Source organism: Drosophila kikkawai, chromosome 2R, assembly GCF_030179895.1.
Source record: "Drosophila kikkawai strain 14028-0561.14 chromosome 2R, DkikHiC1v2, whole genome shotgun sequence".
NCBI lineage: Eukaryota > Metazoa > Arthropoda > Insecta > Diptera > Drosophilidae > Drosophila > Drosophila kikkawai.
This window is the reverse complement of record NC_091729.1, coordinates 12,027,909-12,045,205: the sequence shown is the minus strand read 5'-3', so window position 1 is coordinate 12,045,205 and position 17,297 is coordinate 12,027,909. Positions and strand designations below refer to the sequence as shown.

Below are 17,297 nucleotides of genomic sequence, written 5' to 3'. Positions count from 1 at the left end.
ATTTTATTACTATTTGCTGTGAGCAGAGAGCATAATAAACGTAAATAAATACTACCCACTTAATTATCTTTAAGGCTCTAAACCAAAACACGAAGAAAAGGTATACATTTAACAAGAACCACCATAAATAAAGAGATTAATTCACTTAAACGAATCTAAATTATCCCTGCAAATCAATTTTCGCACTTAAATAGGCCAGCTTACAAAGATGTGTACTGTTTTTAAAACAAAACACACTTTTTGCTACATTTCTGATGCTGATAAAATTAATTAATAAGAGCTCCTTTAAGTATCTATTCAAGAACGTACCACTGGAGTATATGGCACCTGGGTCCACCGATTTAATTCTGCGAGTTGAACAAGAAATTCATTTGCAGGACTTAATCAGGTAGAGAAAGCAAACAGCAGCTCGTAATTGTGTCTTTCCTATCCTTTAATTGTCCCCAAGAAAGAAGATAACCCCTATCTAGTTGGTATTACTTTCTCTTAGCGGTTTTTTCTTGGCTTCCGCTTTCAATTGCGATGCATATGCACGGCACTTGGTTTTGTAGGCCTGAACGAGTCGTCCGCCAGGTGAAATGGCTATTGTCACATGAATCTATAATAAGTTATTGTTATAGGTTAAGTACAAATTCATTAGTAAAGCCTTACCTCAAGGTATTGCAGCTCTCTTTCGTATTGCAAAGACTCTTCCAGTAGTCCCAACATGACCTGGAATTTGTCCGTACCCAGGATGTATGTCATTTCGCCAATATTCTGCTTATACCACTTGGCGTAGTTGTCTAAATTTGTCAGAATACACATGGTAGTGGCAGTAGCAGCCCGCGCTGTTAACAGCAAGTGCAGCAAAGATTTCAGGCAGCCTGAAGAGGCGGTTTGCAGGAGGCGGTTTTTTAAATGTTCTGCATTATAATAGAATATATGTATGTATAAATGGGATATAGAAGATCCTTCTTAAGGTTAAATACTTCTAATAAATGCTGAAGTTTCCGAGTTGGCAGCGCTGGCAATGGACTGCACTAGAATCAAATAGAACTTCCATTCCTTGAAATTTTCCATGTTCGACTGCTTGAAAAGAAATTGAAGAGCTTCCTGGTGATGGCAGGCAAAGAGCTGAAGTAAATTCAAGTTTATAAATGTTGTACTTTTTGTTATATGCAAATAAAGACCTTATCGCAGAGATGCTTCACAAAAGTTAGTTCATCAACGCCCTCGTTAATCCAGCCACTGAATTTTGCAAAGGCCTCTGTGATATCCTCTGAACGGTGCAGTTCCATCAGGGTACTTAAATGCATATTTCTGCAGACACTTAGGGCATCAGCTGGTAAAAAAGTTTTATACAATTGAAATAATCTGTTTTGGGTCTTCACTTACCTGGAAGATCTCGCCGCAAGGGTTCTACATAGCCCAAATTACTTATTTTTGGATTGTTCACCAGACCGGCATAGAGATTGCCCAGGGCAGCTGTTAGGATTGAGGTCAACTTTACACCGCACTCGACATCTGTCATTAGAAATTATAATATATATAATAAATAGTAGAAATCATTAATATATACACAAGGTACACCAACCATATGCCGCGGAAATAAAGACATTTGTGAGCAGCTCGAATTCGGATTCCAGAAAAATGATCAAGTCCACTTGCAGCTGCTCCGAGTGCTCCTTGCTGTGAAGATATAATAAAGATAAATAGGGATAACAAAGGAGTTTAAAACCCACCTAAGTATATACTCAGAGGCGGTGAGTATGCCGAGCTGCTGGAGCTGGAGTAGGACGCGGAAACTGCCCACATTGGCGGGCAACTGGCAAAAGAACTTGGAGGCCAATAGCTGGAAAGTTTCAATGTTTCATATAAATTATGTTAATAGCATTTAAATACTCACCCTTTCCTTGGCATTTAACAACTTAAGAAGCTCCACAAACTCGAATTTCTCCAAAGATCCCAATTGCTGGATTCCACATTGCTTTTTCAGGGTCTTCAGGCAAGCGAAACCAATAAACCAATGTCAGGGGCTCGGTTGTAAACAGGAAATGCCAGAGGACTTACCCTGCACACAAAGCCGAAGCTGTTGCCGATATTTGAGCAATTATTAAGGTCCCGCAAGGCATACATCTTAAAAAATAATTAAATAAACAAATTCAAAACATTTTTATGACCGCAAACTGATAATGTGACCGCAACCAGCGCGCCTAAAAATACCAAACGATTAAGCGATTTATTTTATGCTAATCGATTTTTGTTGTGTTCTTTGCTATCGATAAATTCACAATTTGAAAAATGAACGTTAAAAAAAGGTTTTGCTAGAAAATGTTATTTTATTTATTAAATAAATTGACCAATTAGAATAAACCTTCATTTAAGAAAACCATATTTGTTTACATGTTTTTTAGTTCCATTTAAGCTAAATATAATTTTAAAATAATAAAGTTTATACATATGCAAAAGAAAATTCGTTGTAATTCCTAAGATTAATTGAGTATATTAAGGCATTCTTGAGCATTTTAGATTGGAGATTCCTTAAACGTACTTAAAACTATATTTTCGAATGCAAATTGCATTTTTTAATTATTAATATTATTTATTTAACGCAGTAATCCTTGCGTTGCTGTCGTATAACCGCGTTTAGCTTGAGGCACTGCTGCCTCAGGGCATCATTGTCGCCCTTCAGGATCTCAATGGTCTCCTCCTGCCGCTGGATGGTGTGATGGACACGCTTCTGGAGCTGATCCATCTCCTGCTTGTGCCGCTCGCTCAGCACGGCCAGCTCACCTTGGATGTCCGCGTTAAGGTTGTCCCGCAGCCTGTCCCGCTCGCTGATGATGTCGCCACACATCTTCTTGCTGTGTCCCAGCTCCAGTTGAAGCTGCTTCACCTCAGCCTGGCTGTTTCGCACCTGGGCATCCGCCTCCGCCAGTTTGCCACGCGTCTCCGCGTATTTCTCCCGCAGCGACTTCTCCACACTCTCGGCCAGTGCCAAATCCTTCTCGTACTTCTCCTTGAGGCGACTAGATAAGAAATGTTAAAATACCTTTATTTTTCTTTCTTTTAATAATTTACTTACGCAATCTTCTGCTCGTGCTCCTCGCCATGCTGCAGTGCATCGGCTTCCATGCGCACCACCAGCTCGTCCAGCTGGCGATCCCTCTCCGCCCGATAGTGCTGCCGAATGGCATTCTCCTTCTCCGCCTGGGCCAGCTTGGCCTTGTTCTCGTGCTCCGTCTTCCACAGCTCAAAGTCCGCCTGGTACTGCTGCTCAATGGTGTTGATGCGGTTCTGGTACTTCTCCTCCTGCTTGGCCATGCGCTCCTGCATCTCGAACTTGGCCTGCTCTAGTTCTTGCTCCTGTTCCCGCAATGCCTCCTGGCGGCGCACCTGGTGATCGGACTCCCGCTGCCGGAGCTCTGACTGCAGGCGCTCCCGCTCGGCGGCAAACTCCTCGGCCATCTTCTGTCGCTGATCAGCCTGAGCCCGCTGCTCCTCCTCCAGCTGGCGTTCGAATCGCTCCCGAATGGCAGTTCGCTCCTTCTCGATTACAGCCTCGCGATCCTGTGCGCAACTCTCGCGGATGCCCGTCTCGATCTGTTCGTGCTTGGTGCGCGCTTCTTCCAGGGCGTCGAGTAGCTGCATCTGGTGGGAGCGCTTTAGCTCGGTGACCTGTCGCTGGTGGTCACAGGTCATCTTGTTGATCTCCGCCTCCAGGCCCTTCACCGTGAGCTCCTGGAAAAGATTAAAGCTTAGATAAAGGAAATAAATCGGTTTAAAGCTCCATTACCTTGATCTTCTTGGTATTCTCTCGCACCCAACGCTCTCGTCGGATTTTCTCGCCCGCCATGGTGGTCTCTTTTGTCCTTGTCAACTCCGTTTCCAGGCGGTGCTCCCAGGCCTGATTCTGGCTTTCTAGTCGACGGGTTAGAGCGGCCACCTTCTCGCAGAGAGAGCCCTTGTCCTTGAGCAGTTGCTCAATGAATCCCTGGTGCCGGGTCACCACCTCCTCGTAGTGCTTCTTCTGGTCCCTTAGCTTGGCGGCACCATTGGACTTCTCGGCCCGCAGGCTCTTTTGCTTTTCGCCACGCAGCTGTATTACATGCTCCTTGGACATGTGGATGGCATTGGCCAGCTCATTGGCCCGCAGGCTTAGAGCAATGACCCTACGGGCCAGCTGGTGATTTGGCAGCATGAGCAGCTCAGATAATCTGGATGGGAGTAAGGAATATAGCTTAAGAATTCTAAAGAGAGATTTGATTGATGTACGCACTTGGGAACCTCATCGGTGACATCGGGCTCCACCACAAACTCCACCTCGGATCGAGTGCTCTCCGGAATGGAGCGACGTGTTTCCATCAGCGTTTTGTCGCAACTGCTCTCCACATTGTTCAGATAGGCCAAGATGTCTCTGTGGATTAGGATTTCACTCGAAATAAGTTGTATATAAATCCAATCTTTACAATTACTTGTATTTATCTCCACTCTCGGGAACTGCTCCCTCGCTAAGGGTCACGGTTTCAGCGGTCTCACAACGCGAGTCCAACTTTAGGTTAAGTTCACTGGGAATTCTCTCGGAAAAGTTGTCTGAAAACATTTTTTTTTAGTAGGAAGAAAGAAATATGTCCCACCAAATACTAACCCCTCTTCTTGTCCTCCTCAATCTCTTTAATGACGGACACGATCTCATCGTAGGTGGAGTCCCTGGAGTCTTCATTCGACTTCAGGGAGATCTGGGAAGCACTGTCATTGTCCTGAGCCTCGTCCAGTTCCTCCAGTCCCTGCTTGTCCTTCTGGTCGAACTGCTTCTGCTCCTGCATGCTCATCCAGCTGTCCACCTTGTCCAGATTGTATTCAGAGAGCTTTCGCTCCTCCCTTAGGCTGCCCACACTGATAGCCTTCTTCAGCTTTCCCTGGGTAACAGTCGCCGTACTGCCTGTCGTCTTGGGCGTCGGCTTGGCCTTGCTATTCCGGTTAATGGGATCCGCACTGGCCGGCTTCACGTTCTCCTTTTTCTTGCCCACAAAAGGAGGAGCCGAGGCCACCTTGAGGTAGTTGTTGATGACCGAGTCGGAGCTGGTGGTACCAAAGGATCGCCGATCCTCCTGCACGGCGGGCAGGAAATTGTTTTCGGCTCCAAAGTTCCTTGGATTGGAAGTTGCTCGGTAGGAGGTGCCACTGTTGTTGGCAGAAGTATTGCTGGAGGAGGAGACCAGGTTCTTGGTCTCGGACAGATTGTTTTGCTTCTCCTTCGTCGGAGAGCCGTACTTGCCCATATAATCCGGCAGGGGCTCGATGTTATTTAGGGGCTCGGATCCCAAGTGATTCTTCACCACCTGGACACTGCCCACAGCCTGCTTGTACTCCCTGATCACATTCAACTCCGGCGTGGGAGCCTTTTGGAGGCTGGAAGTAGGAAGTGGAATAGGAGCTTCCAATTGGGAACTGACCTCCGCAAAGCGACAACTTGGAGCATCACAAGCACACTTGAGTTCCGCCGCCGAGGCCTCATTGGTGCTCGTCGTGGAAGAGGATCGCGTGCTGCAGGTGCAGTTCTCCGAGGGACACTTGGGATACTCGTAGGTCTCCGCCAGGACCTCTCCCTCGGCGGCAGTGGAGCCAAAGTGGACTGACTTCTTCTGCCCAGTGGGATCCGTCGATTCCGTCTGTTTGCTCAAAAAGCTGGGAAGAGTTAGAGGACCCGGAGCAGAGATGCTAGGACGTGCCTCCTGCTTGTCATTGTCGCAGTCACTGGAGTCCAGGTCGTTGTGCATATTCGGCTTGCTGAAGGACACCCTTCCCGGAAGATCAGGCTTGGCGGTGCGCTGGAGCAGAGCTCCATTACTAAGGCCCTGCTGCTGGCTTGAGTAGGAGCTGTACGATAACTTACCCTTGTCGCTGCTCGACATGGTGACCAGGAACCGGTCCAGCTGCTGCTCCCCCTCCTCGCTGCTGTCGGGGGTGCGTTTGTGCAGCGAGAAGTCCGACTCGGAGGAGTTGCAGGTGCTGCGGCACAGCCAGCTCCGCTTGATGGGCTCCCCAAGCAAAGACTTTAGCAGGTCGTTGGAAGAGACTTGTCTCTGGAAAGGATGGATTGGAAGTGCATTCTGGTTACCTAAGCCCAGTGCTACAACTTACCTTGCCGCTGAGCCGGAGCTCCTTGTCGGCAAAGTAGCTGCTCTGCCGGCGACCAAACTTGGGATCCGCGGACTGAGGTCGCCCCAGGAAGGGCGAGGAGCGACTGCGCTGCTGCAGGAAGTTCGCCGAGCGGGGCCGGAAGTGGGGACACGGATTGTGGAGAGTCGTCAGCGAGCGAGTGGTGTACTTCAGCTTCGTTTTCTGTCGTGTGGCGAGGTTTATCTGAGGACAGACTTCAGGAGGTAATCCTTTTTGGGGTGAAGTGGGGTCATGGCACCTACCTGCGAGCCCTTAAGACATAAATCCATAATAGCTTACGATTAGGCACTCATCTAGATACTCTCTGAACCAGACTGCCCTGCCATAGCCTGCTGATTTCCGAAAGGCACTGCCGGCCGAGTCCTGGCCCAAGCTACCTGCCGAGTGGATTGTTTTGGCCAACCACCACCTGACATATCGATTAAACGCATGTGCCGCCCTGCCGTGTAAGGGTCAGGAGCAGGACGACGACAGATGTTGGTCAGCGGCGCTGCAACCCTCGAAAAAACAGGCGGTCGCGTGTTGACATGGTTACTACTTACTTGCCACCCTCCCCCGTCGCGGAACAGGTGTCGCGGCATGATTCACCCACCCAACCCCGACTCCATTGAATTATTATTTTATTATTAATTGTGTCCAACATGTAGAGATTTCTACACAATCAATCACCGACTATCGACAGCGGCAAACCTGCCGAATCGAAGCAATTAATCACGGAAGGTAACTGATTGCGACTAGAGCATATCGCAGTGAAGGTCATCACCTGAGGCTTCGGGGGTTCAATGCTAGACATTGTAGGCAAACACTTTCCGTTTTCATTCACAGCGAGTGTGCGAATGTGCTCGCTGAGCTCGTGGTCTTAACATTCTTTGATAGACTCTGATAGCCCCTAGACAGGGTCAATATCGCCTGCTTAAAGTGGCTTTAGGCACACAAATAATTCTGACAACATATTTTGAATACTTTATAAATAAGTTAAGGAACCCTGGAATCAAAAGCTCATTTAACAAAATAAAATTAAAAACAATAACTAAGCTACTTTGAGTTCTGAGACAATATTTTCCCACCAGTTACAAGTACACCTTTTTGTAAACAAAAATAATGATATCTTTGTGGAACAAGCTGAAGTGCCTCCAGGGAAAGTAAACAGAATCAAGCACCCTTGTCGCTTTTACAATTCAAACTCCAGACCCATTTTCAATAATAATAATTTATTTAAATAAAGCAAATGGTGTCTATTGCAATAAACGTAGTTTGGTTTTGCAAGTCCCGGCAAACAACAAATGTTGGGGACTCGGCCTCAACAGCTGGCGACCTCTCTCCACTCTCTCCATACTCGATACTGACTGATGCGCGAAAGCATAAAATTAAATTTGGCAACATTTCTCGTAATCAACTTAGCAACTAACACAAAATACAATACAATAGTTGATGGTTTTCTCTTGTTTTAACAAACAAATTGCACTACTCCTGATCCATTCAATCTGATCCTTACTCCGCGCGCAAGGCTGGCGTCACCTGGACATCATCGTTCTGCTCGTCGCTCTTGATGTCAAACTTCAGCTTGGCCAGCTCCTTGAGCTCTCCATCGGCCTGTGAAGGGCTGCCTTCGGTCACTACCTTAACGGTGTCGGGATAATTGTTTTCGCCGCCACCCAGCTCCTGGGAGAAGCTGACCACTGTCTTGGGCTCGTAGTTTACTCCTAGGGCGCCGCTGGGATCTGGGGAAGGTATGCTGGGGCCATCGCTGCTGTGACCATTGGTCTGTCCATTGGTGTGGGAAATGGTGATGGCCTCTTCCTCCTCCTTGTGTCCATTTGTGGCTGGAGTTTCCTCCTCCTTTTGGCCGTTTGTTGCCGGGGCAGCTGGCTCTACCACCTCCACCTGGGCCTCCACCGGAGCGGGGGCAGATGTGGGTGCCACGGCTACGGGTGCTGCCTCTACAGCCTCTGCCTCTAGCTCTGGTTCTGCTTTCCTCTCAGCCGCCACTGGAGCTGATTCTGGGACAGCCACTGGAGCTGGTTCGGGAGCTGCTTCCACCTCTGCTTCCTCCTCGCCAGCCACAGCCTTGTTGACCTCCTCAATGGCCTTGGCCACCTCCTCGGGAGCCACATCAGAGCTTTCCTCCTTCGAATGTCCATTGGTGATGGCGACTTCCTCGCTGTGCCCATTGGTTACAGGTTCGGGTTCGGGTTCGGTGATCAGAGCAGAGGTGACAACAGCAGCCACCACGGGCTGTGGCTCCTGCTCCTTCTCCTCCTCTACCTTCTCGGCCACCGGGGCGGGGATCTCAAGGGCTGGAACAATGGCTGGGCTGGCCATGGTCTCCACAAAGGAGGTGCGGTTGGGCGAGTCTGGCGAGATCATGACGTGCGTGAAATAGCCACTGCGCCGGTTCTCAAAGTCCAACACATTCTCCTTGGCCAATCGCTCCTGGATGCGTCGCTGGCGTCTGATGAACTCCGGCACATCGGCGTCCTCCGAATCGGCGGGTGTGGGTGACTCCGCCAGCTTGGGGCGTCGCAGCACGACCTTAGAGGCTTCGTTCTCGCCGTCAGAGGTGCCGTTGCCATTGCCATTGGTGGCCCAGGTGGCGGTGCCATTCGAGGGCTTGAAGACGCCATTGAACTTGGTGCCGACGATGAATTTGTTGTTGTTATTATTGGCCACATTGCTGTTGGCACTCTTGTAGGCATTGTAGTTGTTGGTGGCACTCGGCTGGGGCGACAGCGCATTGCCGTTCTCCTCGCCCTTGGCGGACTTGGAAATGGTAAAGTTGGGCTTGCCATGGCTGATCAGCAGCTTGGTGGCCGGCGAGGGGCTCTTGTCCGGCAGCGGCGAGGGCAGACCGCTGCGGATCTGTATGCTGGGCTTGTTGTTGATGGTCTCGGCCATGTCTGTAGTGCTGGGGGATCTGATCTGGTCGCTGGCGAAGCTTTTACTTTCCGTTTCCGTCACTCGTAACGGGTCTCTGCCGGAGAATAGAGGAGAAACAAAGCAAATTAATAAAACATTTAAGAGATGGCAAAAAAGGTAAAAAAAGCAAAATAAATTAAGTCACTCGTTTTCAATCATGCTAATTTTTGGCCATAATAATTTGGGGTGAAAAGAGAGCTGGCAGCTGGCGGCTCTTGGCTTAAATAAATATGTAAACTGTATACTGAGGGAAAATTACCAGCTAATTGCAACAATTTTGTTTGATTAGGTGAAACCTATGGTTGATTAGTAGCGGAATAATATCTTATCTCAGAGCCCTTAGCGACGATTAACTGCTCCCCTTAGGGCTAAAAGCCAGTCAAGTTTTTAGTTTGTAACTACTTCAGGCGATTTAGGAATTTTTATGATTAGATTTTACAGATAGGGTAAAAGTGAGTCATATTTTATAGTTCAAAGAATTTCTCCGAAAAGGTTATGCATACTTTTGGCCAACTGATGAATGGTGAGTCATTTAAACAATTGATAATGCAAGGGAGGTTTCTTTAGATTCAATCAGGAATATTTAAGAATATTCAATTATCAGATTAATTTCGGGAGTTTTTTTAGGTTTAATCAAGAATATTTAAAAATAAAATACACATACAATTTCTTCAGAGATAAACACCTTAGGTTAAGCTTAAGGGTCCATTCTGGTTAGTTGGGCCAAAAAATAGGTCATTTTCAGAAATTTTTTGTGGACAAACGAAAAGACATAGAAAGTTCAAACTTGTCATATATATTTATCATAGTTTAAAGATTATTTAGCAAAATTTTCAAAAATTTGTAGAGCATGTCCTGAAGCAGGACACAGGGCGACGTAAGCCCATGCCCAAAAAAGGCACCCCTCTGGCGACCATCCTGCAGGACGTAAAAATCGACTGAAACAAAAAATTCAAATATGTTCTTGTTTAGTATTAAGGTGGTTATGGAATAGGCTACTTTTTTCAAAATTGAATAAAAAATAAGAAAATGGCGGCGCCTCAAAAATTTTTTTTCGTTTTTTTGAAAAATTTCTTCACTTTTTTGTTGATTAAAAATCCAATGTTTGAGCTATCAATATAATTGTAGCCTATTCCATGGACACGTTAATTACGCGTATTTTAAAAAAAAATTCATTAAGATTCATTAAAAATTGACGGAGATATTATGGTCGCCAGCTCGAAAAATGTAGTTTTCCAGAAAACGCGTTTAAAGTTTTATGTTTCCTCTGTAACTGCTTTGAGTCGGCCGGTTCGGAGGCTCATAACTTTTAAACTATTACGTATTTCGATTTGCCCTTTTAGTATGATATTCTAGACACCTAAAGCTATCAAAAAATGCAAAAAAAAAAAATTCGATTTTTTTTTTTCAACTAACCAGAATGGACCCTTAATTCAGTTGTGTTAAATCAATGCCATGCTACTTCCTTGGGACTCAATAAAGAACTGATTTTTCAAGATCAATCTGAATACATTTGCTTTAAGTTCTTAACAATTTCCGTTCTAATTGATTAGGCAACTTTAAAAAATGATTCATTGAATATTTGCTATAGATATTTCTCTTCTCACTGACTGACTTTTGCAATCAGAAACTTGCAAATTATCCATTCGCAATCGTTTCACACACGGCGTATGCGTAATTACGCAACACAGTACGTCCACAGGCAATGACAGTGCCAGGGTCAGCTACTTACTGTCCCCACTGTTGCCTATTGTGAGACCCCAAAACAAACAAACAAACATACGTATTCGTTGATTGCTGATAGAGGTAAACTTGCTTAAATATCAATTAGATCGATGGCTAGGGTTTGTCCAAGTGAAATGGAACGTCTGGCGCTAGAATCGAATCGAAGCCACCGGACAAACAGCTAATTGAGTGCCGGATGGCAATCCGTTTTCCCATCATCAGGCCCCATGTGACACCGCAGATACCAGGGGCTACAGCTGATCCAGGCCCATCAGTTGACCAACGCACGTATGGCGATCGGAACTGATACCGATACAGGGGTACCGATACTGATACTGATACTGATACGATATGCGATATGCGTTGCAAACGGTTTCGTTGTCGAGCCAATTCCATTAGCATTTCCCCCTCCCCACAGACCTCGAAGGAGGGGCAATTTAATTAAGAGCTGCAATTTATAGAGCTTTGTGCACTCGTAAATTCCAGACGCGTTCAATTGCCCCGCTAAAGGTCAGTTCTCGGCTCAGAGTTTTGCTTTTGATTTCTGCCCTGTGATGATGATGATTACTCGATTGCTTTACGATGTGTGCTACGAATTATTTCAGAGCCAAGTCAAGTTCAAACAAAGCGATTAGGGTAATGAAACTGTCTAGAAAATCGTTAAAGGGTAGAATATTAATAGCTTCACTGAGAAAAAGGAAAGATTTACAAAATGAAAATGCTTTGTTTAGTTCAATAAATGAGTTTTTTTAAAGAATTAAAATGGAAGTTATTAAACAATAAACCTTACAGGATGTTAGACATTATCAACATGTTGCTCTATTGTGTTGCTCAACATGTTTCTGGCAACACGTTTATAGCAACATTTTTTCTTGTACATTTTCCCATGTTATATTTAAGTTTTTACACTTGGTAAACCATTATTAGACCATACTTAGAGCATGTAATTTGGGATATAACTTGTTCCTAATATTTTTATTAACTGGTTTTTAATGAAAAGATTTCTATCTATTATAATAGGTAGAACTAGAATCTCGACAAGTCTTTAAATAATTATTTCTTTTAATCTATAGTATAACTATTCGTATATTCCCTAATATCAATGTGGAGACATATTCTTAATATTAATTCGTATTATTTATCAAAGTTTAATACTTCGCCCAATCCGCTTATTAATTAGTCACCTCACCAGTTCCTAACTTTCGGTTAATCTCTTTAAAATTCTACCCAGTCACGGAGAGTATAGCCTCTGCCTAGTTTTATAATTGACACACTGACTTAATTATTCATCGTTCTGGCCAGCAATCCGGAGAGTGAACGTGCGTCAGTCGGCATGGAGTTTATAACGTTTTTTCCCTTAACCCATGACAGGCAATTAAAGAAAATAAAAACAGTGTCTGAAGCTGATAAAGGCGAAACGAAAACGAATTTATAGCCCGAGACACTGGTTATTTGCCGAATGTTTCAACTCTGCCGCCTGTGCCGAAAGGCTTAAAACCGCGCAAATGTTTGTTTTTATGAGCTGGGCGGGAGTGTTAATTGAGCGCAACTGGGGATGAGATCTCTGGCCGGCACATACATAATTCCAAATAACAATATTTTGTTTTCGCCGCTCTCTGTTATGACTATTTGTACAATATATTTTTCCCACTCGGTTACCCGGCGCCATCGACCAATTTGGCCTTGAAATAGCTGCTGTGAAGTGCACAGCCTGGTTATTTTCGTTAAACAATTTGCATAAGGTGAACGAGAATGGAACACCATTGAGAATGAGCTTCGGTTTGGCACTCACTTCAAGCTGGGAACCACCTTATGCGAATAACAAATCAATTTCGAGTGTGTATTAGACTTTATAAATTACTTTTGTATTATTATTTTGCAACTAAGTTTGAGATATGTGTTTAGAAATATTTTTGTAGCAAAGTAATGCCTATTTTAAATTTAATTTAATTCTATTTCATGAAAGTTTTTGCCACCTTTTGTTGCTCTGAAAACGAAAGCATCTAGACACACATAATATTCCCCACAATACCCATGGGGGATTGGCAACTTTCTTATAAACAAAATACAAATACAATACACATTTCACCCAAATTCTTTGCATCTTCGAATTCAGGGTGTGAATTGAGGGGCCGAGATAAAACCTTCGGGCCATAAAAAGCTTTGCTTTGCCATAGAAATTCGATTTGGTAGGAGTCCCCTTTCAGCTGAGTTGCGTGAGATCGGTGCGTCTATCACAGCGAAGATCAAATTAGTTTCTCGGCTGCCTTTTCCTGAACCTTTTTCGGTTTGGAGGAGGTTGTGGTTGCTGGCAAACTCGGTCAGATCAGTGGGAACCGAGAAACGGCAATGCGAGTACAACAATTGCAGTCAGTCTCTGGCTGGGAACTTGGCTAACTTGGCCAAGAGCTGTTGCTGCCACTGCCATTGCGGCTGCCATAAATATCAGTCGAAAAAAAGGGTGCCATGGGTAAGGGTAATCTTATCGAAGACATGAGATTGCCATTGCCAAAATCGGAGCTCACGGCTGATAAGAGCCGAGCAGCAGCAGCCAGCCAGCATAATCCGAGGCGGCGATAAGGCATGCACCGGGTGCCTATTACCCAATCATGTGATTAAAGCCAAAAGAAAGTGAAATCAGTGGCTGGCATGAAGAAAGGCATCAAGCGGAGACCGAGTTCAAGGTACGACGATGGATCCAGCGAGAGTGCTTTTGCCGCCTGGCCGCATAATTAGTTGTAAATATTTTTCATACGTTGGCGCTGGGCAATTTATGGGGATTTATGGTTATGTGCTCGCTCGTGAAAGCTACACAGAACCAAAAAAATAGTATGGAAAGTCAATGGGGAAATCATAAATATTTCCTTATTTAAATTCCATTATAAATTGAAAATGATTTATTTTCTGTGTGTGCTCTGTACTCAGGAATTTAGCCACGACCCCCGGATCATTGAGTTTATATAGAACGTGTTAAAGATACGCGTCAATTCGATATAGTCGGGCTATTTTAACGGCCACAAATGTCAAAGTCACGAACGTTAAGCGGCTTTTTCGCAGTGGCCAACGCGGCGTATGAGCAATCGTAAGGAGCTCAGGCAATATTTACACGTTTGCAGGTTTTTCAAAAATACCTAAACACTCACACACACAGATATGATACTTTTTGGCACTAAAGTTGGCTATATGTAGACGCACCTATAATAACAGGCTAACTGTTTTTTGTCGTCCGCTGCGTTACCGTAAAACGCCGAAACGTAACTGAAAACTGAACGCTGGAAGCGAACCTGACCAACTTCGGAGTTCGGACGCCTGGAGTCGGCTCGGTTATCGCTCTGCTCGTGCGCATATAGCTATATGGCTATATGACTCGTATATTGTGGCAAAATAAATACAAATACGAATGCGAAAAAAAAAAGAAATACCTGAACGGCGAACGAGAAAAGCTGTTCGCTGTTGGCGCTTAATAGCCGCTCTGAAATGCCCTGGAGGCGCCCCCCGTCCGCGTGAAAGGTGAGCTCGCCCCCTCGAGAAAAACGCTGTCCCCTCTCTGACCAATAGTTGTGTGTACATTACTTAATTGCTGGCAAATTATGCATCATCTGGACGAGCGGTGGACAAAGTGGACACTTCCGACATGGCCGAAAAGCGAAAAGAAAAGCTCACAAACGATTATTTCTGTAAATATTTAACCAATTTTGGGTTTACACGTGCTGCTGTTGCTTCTAAAGATCATGAATATGAATTGATACATTGGGATTATCTCTTAATATGCTCAAGAAAAGGGTACAACTTGAATTATAGAGAGTAGTACTAGGTATTTTACTAAGGGAACACGTATATTTACTTCCAGCGGAGTGGTTATTCAATCGGACTGAGATTATCCATGGCTTGGCTTTATGGCCCCTGCAATTATGGCGTTTATTTATAGACCAGTTATTAACCAGCAAACCCGTTTGTGGGGCTCCTCAACTAACTTTGGAGGGTCTTTTAATTAAAGTAGTAATTGAAGAAGACCCCGAGAGTCTAGTCTTATCTCATATAAACCATAAATGTCATAATAAATATTTTATCATTATTTCAACAAGGCCAAAAAACGTGCAGTTCTTTTATAAGTTAAAGTCAACAAGAGTTGTTTTGATTTTTATGGATATATAACTGGAAATAGAGGTAACAAGCCAATATTTATTTAGACTTAATAAATGCTTCTAAGTCCTACAAATAAAGCCATATTTTGGGGATATTTGCCTATATGTTTGTTTTATCTATTTTTCTGAAATCAGAGTTGATAAGGTCTAGGAATTTCCTTAAACTTTTTAAGATTTCTGTCCTTTAAGCAAACTATCTTCTTGAAGAAATCTTTCAATGACAAGATAGAGTTCAGCTTATCAAAATTCTTTAAATGAAAACTACCTCAAGTCCTTGACTTCTAAACAATTTCCTTGAACTATATTTCACACTTTTTCAGTGCCTCCTGAACTAGGGGCATAAACACTCGAGTTACCAAAAAGAAAACAACAAACTAAAAAAAAACTACACACGCGAAGCCATATCGGTTTGATAACATTCGCCAACATCGAAATTTTACGAGTTTGTGTTCGAATGTGTTGTGTTTTTTGCTGTCGCCGTTTGATTATTTCGCTGATAGCGAGAGCAAAGTGTATTTGCTATTTACACGATTCTGTGGTGGGCGCCCTAATGCGAGGCTTCCGCGCAAAGCTCTCCAACTCCAAGCCGATTTTCCCCCGTGGGGTGCTGCAGGGCGGCCATGAAAATCGCGAGGGAGTGACGGCAGCAGCGGAATGGAGCTGGCTGGAGCAGAGCATAAAGTGGTCTGGAGAGGAGACTTGGAGTGGGCAAAGCCGTTTGACTTGTGCGCTGCGCCTGCGGGGAGTGGCTTTGGCCCCAAAAACGGAATGAATATGCCCCATATACATACATGCTCCGAGCCGTCATAAGGCCAGGAAAAACTGGTAAGTCGGCACTGAGAAAAAATCAAAGGCAAGTGGGTCAATCGTTATTGGAAGGTTTTTAACGGCTCAAAATTAAGACATTTTATTTTAAAGTCTTTATAAATACCAAAAGATAAATTAATATAAACACCAAAAACTCACAATGAATACAAAACTGAAACTTTTAAGTCAAGAAGTTGACTCTTTGAAAGTAAAATAATAACTAAACAATTATAATTTCTTTGCAAATGTATTTTAAAGTTTTTAAAGTCTGACTCAAAATAAATTATTTAATCAACATTAAGCTTATAAGAAAGAAAAAAAAAAGAACATTTCCAGCTAAACTTATGATTAATATTACTATTTACTAAGTTAATAAATTCCAGCTTATATTTGTTGTATTAATACTCGGAATATTTGTTTAATTTTGATAAAGTATTTCTGTATTAACAAGAGATTACTTTAAATACAATATTATTTGTAAATTTATTATCAAATTATTTATTTCTTTGTAACTTTATGAATATCAATAAAAAATATATATATATTAGTTCTTCTATCAAAATTACAGGAAACTAACTTTATTTTCGTATTTCATTAGCTTGATTGCTGATTATTTCTCTCTGTGTCGCGACCTGTTTTCGACTAGCGGAGCGGAGGAAGCCAGTTTCGGCCAGTGGCCCACCAATCGATGTGCTAATTACTGGGACTCCAGAATGTGCCACAAATGCCAGAGCAGCGAGAATGTCAGAATTTTTTTGGAATTCTAAAAACTTCGCTTCCATGCGAGCTGGCGCGATGTTTGCACATCATTACAATTCCGCCGTCGAGTGCTTTATTTTAATGATCTATTTGCGAGTTGAGCGGTTGAATAACACAACGCTAATTGACACTCACACTTGAGCCTCCTCCTCCGATTTTGATTCGGAATGGGAATCGCAATCGGAATCGGTATAGTAACCTTGACAGAGAAAATTTCCAATTAACGGCGCTTGCCAATTTGCGTACACTGCGCGCAAAAGAGACACGCAAAAAGTGGCACACTCCGGCTCCTCGCTTTTAAGGCTCATTATTAATTATTTTCGTTTTGGCGAGAGCAATTATGCTACATAATGGCAGCGGCAGTTAACTAATTGGGTCGTTCACTCCGAGGAGATACAAAAAGATGGAGAAAGAACCCAAATTCTGGCGACTGCCGGCTGGCGGCTGCGTGATCGGTGTTGTCTTATCGGGGCATTATGGGGAATTGGTTTGGAAAAAACACACATTGATTGGCTTTGGCTTGATTATATGCACAATAAATATATATACAAGAGTCGATGACTTGTTCACTTCTGTCAGCTTTCCATTCGTTTATGGTAAATTGCTGGGCGCTGCTGCCAATTAAATTAGAAATTGTTGACCAGCCGAAAACCAAAAAGTTTGGTCGTCTGTCGCTGCTTGTTTTGCATAAAAAATTACAACTTGGACACACAAAACGAAACATACAAATTGTTATTGTTGCTGTTGTTGTTGCTGTTGCCTTTGGTGCACGCGGTGTTAAAA

General features: G+C 43.8%; 3 protein-coding genes across 6 annotated transcripts; all 3 read right to left on the bottom strand.

The window, feature by feature from the left end:
- Positions 1–51: 51 nt before the first annotated feature.
- LOC108078317 (uncharacterized) lies at positions 52–2,194 on the bottom strand. Its single transcript, XM_017172115.2, has 9 exons — positions 2,050–2,194; positions 1,886–1,978; positions 1,722–1,831; positions 1,574–1,668; positions 1,375–1,503; positions 1,170–1,321; positions 969–1,113; positions 652–902; positions 52–598 (listed from the first exon to the last, which is right to left on the bottom strand). The coding sequence occupies exons 1-9, from the start codon at positions 2,113–2,115 to the stop codon at positions 467–469; spliced, it is 1,173 nt and encodes a 390-aa protein (XP_017027604.1). The 5' UTR covers positions 2,116–2,194; the 3' UTR covers positions 52–466.
- Positions 2,195–2,373: 179 nt separating this feature from the next.
- Positions 2,374–6,722, bottom strand: dila (centrosomal protein dilatory). Of its 2 annotated transcripts, XM_017172343.3 has the most exons (8): positions 6,405–6,722; positions 6,124–6,345; positions 4,628–6,065; positions 4,455–4,572; positions 4,259–4,396; positions 3,776–4,196; positions 3,065–3,720; positions 2,374–3,008 (listed from the first exon to the last, which is right to left on the bottom strand). In XM_017172343.3, exons 1-8 carry the CDS (start codon positions 6,429–6,431, stop codon positions 2,582–2,584), a joined length of 3,447 nt encoding a protein of 1,148 aa, XP_017027832.1. In that variant the 5' UTR covers positions 6,432–6,722; the 3' UTR covers positions 2,374–2,581. The 2 variants fall into 2 exon arrangements, with proteins under 2 accessions (XP_017027832.1, XP_070140324.1); XM_070284223.1 differs by lacking the exons at positions 6,124–6,345; positions 6,405–6,722 and having other exon boundaries at positions 4,628–5,810; positions 5,876–6,001.
- Positions 6,723–7,356: 634 nt separating this feature from the next.
- Positions 7,357–17,258, bottom strand: hebe. Of its 3 annotated transcripts, none has more exons than XM_017172345.2 (2): positions 17,241–17,258; positions 7,357–9,133 (listed from the first exon to the last, which is right to left on the bottom strand). In XM_017172345.2, the coding sequence occupies exon 2, from the start codon at positions 9,055–9,057 to the stop codon at positions 7,654–7,656; it is 1,404 nt and encodes a 467-aa protein (XP_017027834.1). In that variant the 5' UTR covers positions 9,058–9,133; positions 17,241–17,258; the 3' UTR covers positions 7,357–7,653. The 3 variants fall into 3 exon arrangements, with proteins under 3 accessions (XP_017027834.1, XP_017027833.1, XP_070140242.1); XM_017172344.2 differs by lacking the exon at positions 17,241–17,258 and adding an exon at positions 13,999–14,152; XM_070284141.1 differs by lacking the exon at positions 17,241–17,258 and adding an exon at positions 13,947–13,965.
- Between the last annotated feature and the right edge of the window lie 39 nt (positions 17,259–17,297).